The sequence below is a fragment of the Homarus americanus genome, unplaced genomic scaffold (assembly GCF_018991925.1).
Source record: "Homarus americanus isolate GMGI-L3 unplaced genomic scaffold, GMGI_Hamer_2.0 scaffold30305, whole genome shotgun sequence".
NCBI classification, from domain to species: domain Eukaryota; kingdom Metazoa; phylum Arthropoda; class Malacostraca; order Decapoda; family Nephropidae; genus Homarus; species Homarus americanus.
Genome location: NW_024729875.1, coordinates 9,187 through 18,321, shown reverse-complemented (window position 1 = coordinate 18,321; position 9,135 = coordinate 9,187). Strand labels below are relative to the sequence as shown.

General features: G+C 36.4%; 1 protein-coding gene across 1 annotated transcript; it reads right to left on the bottom strand.

The window, feature by feature from the left end:
* Nucleotides 1-4,879: 4,879 nt before the first annotated feature.
* LOC121866851 (skeletal aspartic acid-rich protein 2-like) lies at nt 4,880-5,413 on the bottom strand. Its single transcript, XM_042366591.1, has one exon. The coding sequence runs from the start codon at nt 5,411-5,413 to the stop codon at nt 4,880-4,882; it is 534 nt and encodes a 177-aa protein (XP_042222525.1).
* Nucleotides 5,414-9,135: the final 3,722 nt, after the last annotated feature.

Below are 9,135 nucleotides of genomic sequence, written 5' to 3'. Positions count from 1 at the left end.
CGCCGTCGTCGTCGTCTTTGAAAACGACCTCAAAGTCGTCATCAAACTCATCACTGTCGTCTTTGAAAACGATTTCAATGTCGTCAACGTCGGCGGTGTTGACGACAGAGTTAATAAAATTTCTGTACATTTGGGCCTATCGTCGACCCCAGTCAGCGGCCGCTTTTCTTGCCTCAGCCACGCAACAGATAGAGCTAGTTTCCTTAGTCGTATTTATTTTGTTTGGAAGAGCATGGTTATTCTTCTTATGATTTCCGTTTTTTCTATAGTGTTGGGCCTGTCGCCGACCCCAGATAGAAGCATTTTTTCGGGCTATTTCCACTTTGTTCATTGTTATTCACAATCCTAATTAAGATATACTGAAGGTGTGATGAACAGGAGCAAGGAAACTATTTACACTCCAAATTTATAGTAAGAGGTTATTACAAGATTTTATCTTCCTATAGTATTGTTGTTATATGTAGTGATGATAGGTGGTGTTATATGTAGTGATGATGGATGGTGCTATATGTAGTGATGATGGATGGGTGTTATATGTAGTGATGATGGATAGTTTTATATGTAGTGATGATGGATGGTGCTTTATGTAGTGATGATGGATTGTGTTATATGTAGTGATGATGGTTGGTTTTATATGTAGTGATGATGGTTGGCATTATATTTTAGTGATGATGGATGGTGTTATGTGTAGTGATGATGGGTTGTGTTATATGTAGTGATGAGGGAAACCGTTATATGTAGTGATGATGGATGATGTTATAAGTAGTGATGATGGATGTTGTCATATGTAGTGATGATGCATGGTGTTATATGTAGTGATGATGCATGGTGTTATATGTAATGATGATGGGTGGTGTTATATGTAGTGATCGGAAAGTACTTTACTTATCTTTAGTGATGATGGATGGTGTTATATGTAGTGATGATAGATGGTGTTAAATGTAGTGATGATGGATAATGTTATATGTAGTGATGATGGATGATGGTATATATGTAGTGATGATGGATGGTATATGTAGTGTCGATGGATTTTGGTATATGTAGTGATGATGGTTGGTGTTATATGTAGTGATGATGGATGGTGTTATATGTAGTGATGATGGATGGTGTTATATGTAGTGAGAATGGATGAGGTTATATTTAGTGTTGATAGGTGGTGTTATATGTAGTGATCGGAAACTACTTTACCGATCTGTAATGATGATGGATGGTGATATATGTAGTGATGATGGATGATGTTATATGTAGTGATGATGGGTGGTGTTATATGTAGTGATGATGGATGATGTTATATGTAGTGATGATGGATGGTGTTATATGTAGTGATGATGTATGATGTTATATGTAGTGATGATGGATGTTGTTATATGTAGTGATGATGGGTGATGTTATATGTAGTGATGATGGGTGGTGTTATATGTAGTGATGATGGATGGTGTTATATGTAGTGATGATTGATGGTGTTATATGTAGTGATGATGGATGTTGTTATATATAGTGATGATGGGTGGTGTTATATGTAGTGATGATTTGACAATAAAATAATAACAGCTTAATGATAAAGAAATATACTTTGCTGTACAATTGTAGTGAAAAACATTGTGGAACTTACATACACCGTTAATGAACTATTGAAGGAAGAAGAAGTTTTGGGGACTGAACAGTGAGACAATGTGGAACCTCCCAAAAGGTGGCGTCCTACTGTTGCCTAGCGGATGAGCCACCCGGAGGGAGGCGATTCTGCTAGTTGTCAATATTTAAAAGAACAAGGGAGACCGGTCAGACTGTGGTAACTAACGCAGGATCTCGCTGCTGTCCGTAGCAGGCAAGATTATCGACCTTGTGGTGAATGTATTTATGACTCAGATTCTCTTTCAGCCTGCCCCTGGTTCAGCTACACCTCCACCATCTATCCAGGTTAACGATACTACCCTTTCTAATGTTACCCACTTTCGGTAACTCGGCTCCAACCTGTCCACCACCGCGGACATCGATGAAGGGTTTCAGCATCGGATCAAATTTGCATCTCAATTCTTTGGCAGACTCCGAAACCGTTTCTTCAGCTGTAGGGAGCAGAAATTATCTACAAAGTTACACGTTTATCGAGCAGTGGTCCTCCCCACCCTTCTATATGGCAGCGATACATGGTCACATACAAGAGGCACCTCAAGGTACTTGAAAACTTTAACCAACGTAGTCTACGCTCAATCATCCGAATTCGCTGGGAAGACAAGAGAACAAATAGCAATATTCTTGCTGACACCAACTGTACAACCATCGAGGCTACCAATATCTACGAACAACTACGCTGAACTGGCAATGTTACCGGCATGGATGACAGTAAACTGCCAAAGCAACTACTTTACAGTCACCTAATGAAGAGTAAGCATAATGCTGGCGGGTACCTGAAGAGCTATAAGGATAGTCTTAAGACAAACCTGAAAAATTGCCAATTCAACCCCCGCACCTGGGAGACGATTACTCCACATCGTAATGGTTGGAGGAGCATCATACAAGTTGTTAATATTTTCGAGTCAGCCCGACTGCAAATCGAGGCAGACAAGCGCAAACGCTGGAAAGACGATGCCGCCTTCCCCCCGCAATAGATGTAGCCCCCCCACATATGCAACTTCTGTGTTCAACCTTGCCAGTCTCGTATCGGCCTCTTTAGTCACCTCAGAACTCACCAACCTAGGTGACATCCTTTATAACTCATATTATTATATCATAGTTAGATGATCGTCATACTCGATTCCGAGTGACAGCAAAGTAGTAGTAGTAGTGTTGGGGGAGGGGCTGCCGACCTGATTGGGCAACCCCACCTTGTAAGGTCATCCAAATGTGGTCGAAAATATAATTCTAATCACAGATCAAAGCACATTAAGCTGCAAAAATACCTACAAACATCCAGAAAGATATTTTGTGTTAAATACCAGCCCTGCTCACACATTATTATACTAAATTATATTGACATAACTTGTGGGTAATATGCTTAAGAAATATTTCATTATGCACAGCAAAATACACCACTGTACATTACGCCATGCATAACAGTATATGTGAGTTGTAATTTTAACCACTAATAGAACAAAGCCAGACTTATAGGGGCAATCTACTGAAAGAAGCTCATTCTCTGATCAGATTTCTTAAGGAGCAGACATGTTTAACTCTGTCTTGGAATACGTGTTTTTATTAGTGTGTTATAAACCCGAGAGATGGTACAGTAAGATGAATATTTTATTAGTTTTTTACCAGTGATAGAAGGAATACATGATAATACTTGACATATAACTTGAATATACTTTAGAAGTGCAATGTGATTGAAATTTTTATTATAAGCATTTATAAACAAAATAATTGTTTATGAACAAAAAATTATGTATAATATTCTTTCAAAGATTATACACTATTGATATATATAGCAAATGAATATAATTTACTTAACTGTGAACATATGAAAGATGTATTATAGTATTTTTTTATTTGAAATAAATAGTGAGATACCACAGTAGTTATTTTTTAACATAATATATTTAATTTCTTTACTTGATTATTTACTTAAATACTCTCTTTTATGAACTGAACATTAGTGATTGAAGTGAATAATTTTATGATTAATTTACCTGGTATAGGTTACTGAAAATTATTAATTATTTCAGGGGATTATGTGCAGGCTGTGTATTGTCCAATGAAGTTTCAATTAATTTATGACGTAACCAGTTAGAAGATATTTGCTGGATCAGACAGCAATGTACCAGCTAAGTTGATGAACAGATATGATTGTGACTAGAGTAATATGATCACAAGAGAAGTTGTGAAAATTACAAGCTGATAAAGTTTATCTAGACTTGTTTTATTATGATGAATATTAATGAGAATTAGAAAATGTTCTATCTCATAAGTTTGTGTTACTGTTTTTGATTATATGATAATGATTTTTAGTTAATAATTCTGTATAAGTGTATCTTTAATTGAATACCTTAATTGAAAACCTTTGTTCGTTAAGATTTAAATAGGTTTCAAACTTTAAACATTGTAATCAGTTGGTGCTACCAACACTTACCGATTGCCTACCGCTCATATATCAATAACTGAATTATCTTGTCTGAATAACAAAGAATAAAGTAATAGATTCAAATAATATGATAAACCGGTGGGATTAGTAAGTTCACTATGCTGGTAACAGTTGGTGTGATTAAAAACACTATATTGCGTTCTGAGGAACAGAAAACTACAGCACTGTTGACGTGTTAATTTTCGAGGGTAATTTTATTAGACAAGCTCAGGGAATACTGAATTTTTATTTTTTTTTAATCAGGGAACATCAGGGAAATTCTTTTTATTAGAATGGGCCGGGAGAAATTATACACCAAAATCAGCAATAATCAATTTATTCTTATATTTTTTATTATTTTTTTTTATTGTTTTAATACATTTTATTTTATTTTATTTTTTATCACTATTGTTGTTTGGACAGTCGGACCCCGTCCATGTGGTATGGTTGTATATAGGACTCAAGATCCTTCACATTTTCGGGAGCCTGATCCGGAAATGAAAAGTTTATTTTCTTATTACTTTTGTTAATACAAAGGGAGGATGTTGCCTCTTTCACAGATTTTAAAATACTTACTAGTGTTTTTTCGGAACCGTCACTGATTACTCTTATCTTCTTGGCCTCAACGTCGGGGTCCAGTCTCAAGACTCCTTCAGCGGGCAAAAAATCGACCCTGATGTTTTGGTCATTCATCAGCACGGCGTCTTTCTCAAGACCATAATCCCTGTCACTCTCAGTTTTGTACCTAACTTCCGCTAATCCCATGTGGTGACCGGTGAGTTCATCTTTTGGCATATACATATCGACAATTGATAAATCCCCGTTCTAGCTCATAATCGCCTTCACGTCATCGAAGGTACACTTAACGTGAATGTTGTCGACCACTAACCCGTATTGATCATAGGAACGGAAGTGGGAGATGAGATGAGTGCCATAGGTGCTTCTAGTGTCTTCGTCGACATAACTGAAAACGACATCGTCGTCGTCGTCGTCGTCGTCGTCTTTGAAAACGACCTCAAAGTCGTCAACGTCATCAGACTCATCACTGTCGTCTTTGAAAACGACCTCAAAGTCGTCATCAGACTCATCACTGTCGTCTTTGAAAATGATTTCAATGTCGTCAACGTCATCAGACTCATCACTGTCGTCTTTGAAAACGACCTCAAAGTCGTCATCAGACTCATCACTGTCGTCTTTGAAAACGACCTCAAAGTCGTCAACGTCATCAGACTCATCACTGTCGTCTTTGAAAACGACCTCAAAGTCGTCATCAGACTCATCACTGTCGTCTTTGAAAACGATTTCAATGTCGTCAACGTCGGCGGTGTTGACGAGAGAGTTAATAAAATTTCTGTACATTTGGGCCTATCGTCGACCCCAGTCAGCGGCCGCTTTTCTTGCCTCAGCCACGCAACAGATAGAGCTAGTTTCCTTAGTCGTATTTATTTTGTTTGGAAGAGCATGGTTATTCTTCTAATGATTTCCGTTTTTTCTATAGTGTTGGGCCTGTCGCCGACCCCAGATAGAAGCATTTTTTCGGGCTATTTCCACTTTGTTCATTGTTATTCACAATCCTAATTAAGATATACTGAAGGTGTGCTGAACAGGATCAAGGAAACTATTTACACTCCAAATTTATAGTAAGAGGTTATTACAAGATTTTATCTTCCTATAGTATTGTTGTTATATGTAGTGATGATAGGTGGTGTTATATGTAGTGATGATGGATGGTGCTATATGTAGTGATGATGGATGGGTGTTATATGTAGTGATGATGGATAGTTTTATATGTAGTGATGATGGATGGTGCTATATGTAGTGATGATGGATGGTGTTATATGTAGTGATGATGGTTGGTTTTATATGTAGTGATGATGGTTGGCATTATATTTTAGTGATGATGGATGGTGTTATGTGTAGTGATGATGGGTTGTGTTATATGTAGTGATGAGGGATACCGTTATATGTAGTGATGATGGATGATGTTATAAGTAGTGATGATGGATGTTGTCATATGTAGTGATGATGCATGGTGTTATATGTAGTGATGATGCATGGTGTTATATGTAATGATGATGGGTGGTGTTATATGTAGTGATCGGAAAGTACTTTACTGATCTTTAGTGATGATGGATGGTGTTATATGTAGTGATGATAGATGGTGTTAAATGTAGTGATGATGGATAATGTTATATGTAGTGATGATGGATGATGGTATATATGTAGTGATGATGGATGGTATATGTAGTGTCGATGGATTTTGGTATATGTAGTGATGATGGTTGGTGTTATATGTAGTGATGATGGATGGTGTTATATGTAGTGATGATGGATGGTGTTATATGTAGTGAGAATGGATAGTGTATATGTAGTGATGATGGAGAGTGTATTTGTAGTGATGATGGATGGTATTATATGTAGTGTCGATGGATGGTTTTATATGTAGTGATGATGGTTGGTGTTATATATAGTGATGATGGATGGTATTATATGTAATGTCGATGGATGATCTTGTATGTATTAATGATGGATGTTGTTCTATGTAGTGATGATGGGTGGTGTTATATGTAGTGATCGGAAACTACTTTACCTATCTGTACGTATGATGGATGGTGTTATATGTAATGATGATGGATGACAATATATTTTAGTGATAATGGATGGTGATATATGTAGTGATGATGGATGGTGTTATCTGTAGAGATAATGGATAGCATTATATGTAGTGAAGATGGATGATGTTATATTAAGGGCTGAGGAATGTTGTTACATGTAGTGATGATGGGTGGTGTTATATGTAGTGATGATGGATGGTGTTATATGTAGTGATTATGGATAATGTTATATGCAGTGATGATGGGTGGTGTTATATGTAGTGATCAAACTACTTTACTGATCTGTAGTGATGATGGATGGTGTTATATGTAGTGATGATGGTTGATGGTATATATGTAGTGATGATGGATGGTATATGTAGTGTCGATGGATTTTGGTATATGTAGTGATGATGGTTGGTGTTATATGTAGTGATGATGGATGGTGTTATATGTAGTGATGATGGATGGTGTTATATGTAGTGAGAATGGATAGTGTATATGTAGTGATGATGGAGAGTGTATTTGTAGTGATGATGGATGGTATTATATGTAGTGTCGATGGATGGTTTTATATGTAGTGATGATGGTTGGTGTTATATATAGTGATGATGGATGGTATTATATGTAATGTCGATGGATGATCTTGTATGTATTAATGATGGATGTTGTTCTATGTAGTGATGATGGGTGGTGTTATATGTAGTGATCGGAAACTACTTTACCTATCTGTACGTATGATGGATGGTGTTATATGTAATGATGATGGATGACAATATATTTTAGTGATAATGGATGGTGATATATGTAGTGATGATGGATGGTGTTATCTGTAGAGATAATGGATAGCATTATATGTAGTGAAGATGGATGATGTTATATTAAGGGCTGAGGAATGTTGTTACATGTAGTGATGATGGGTGGTGTTATATGTAGTGATGATGGATGGTGTTATATGTAGTGATTATGGATAATGTTATATGCAGTGATGATGGGTGGTGTTATATGTAGTGATCGGAAACTACTTTACTGATCTGTAGTGATGATGGATGGTGTTATATGTAGTGATGATGGTTAGTATAAATGTAGTGATGATGGATGATGTTATATCTATTGATGATGGATATTGTTATATGTAGTGATGATGGGTGGTGTTCTATGTAGTGATGATGGATGATGGTGTATATGTAGTGATGATGGATGGTGTTATATGTAGTGATGATGGGTAGTGCTATAAATAGTGATAATGGATGGTGTTATGTGTAGTGATGATGGATGGTGTTATATGTAGTGATGATGAATGGTGTTATATGTAGTGATGATGGATGATGTTATGTGTAGTGATGATGGATGGTGTTATCCGTTGTGATGATGGATGCTGTTTTTTGTAGCGATGATGGATGATGTTATATGTAGTGACTATGGATATTATTTTATATAGTGATGATGGTTGCTGTTATATGTAGTGATGATGGATGATATTATATGAAGTGATGATGGATGTTGTTATATGTAGTGATGATGGGTAGTGTTATATGTAGTGATAATGGATGGTGTTATGTGTAGTGATGATGGTTAGTGTAAATGTAGTGATGATGGATGATGTTATATGTAGTGATGATGGACGATGGTATTTATGTAGCGATGATGGATGTTATTATATGTAGTGTCGATGGATGGTCTTATTTGTAGTGATGATGGTTGGTGCTATATGTAGTGATGATGGATGGTATTATATGTGGTGTCAATGGATGGTGTTATATGTATTGATGATGGAGGTTGTTATATGTAGTGATGACGGGTGGTGTTTTATGTAGTGATGATGGACGATGGTATATATGTAGCGATGATGGATGGTATTATATGTAGTGTCGATGGATGGTGTTATATGTAGTGTTGATGGTTGGTGCTATATGTAGTGATGATGGATGGTATTATATGTAGTGTCAATGGATGGTGTTATATGTAGTGATGATGGTTGATGTTATATGTAGTGATGATGGATGGTATTATATGTAGTGTCGATGGATGATCTTATATGTAGTGGTGATGGATGGTGTTATATATAGTGAGAATGGATAGTGTATATGTAGTGATGATGGATAGTGTATATGTAGTGATGATGGATGGTATTATATGTAGTGATGATGGATGGTATTATATGTAGTGTCGATGGATGATCTTATATGTAGTAATGATGGATGTTGTTATATGTAGTGATGATGAGTGGTGTTATATGTAGTGATCGGAAACTACTTTACCGATCTGTAGTGATGATGGATGGTGTTATATGTAATGATGATGGATGGCAATATATTTTAGTGATGATGGATGGTGATATATGTAGTGATGATGGATGGTGTTATATGTTAAGATAATGGATAGCATTATATGGAGTGATGATGGATGATGTTATATTAAGGGCTGAGGGATGTTGTAATATGTAGTGATGATGGGTGGTGTTAAATATAGTGATGATGGATGTTG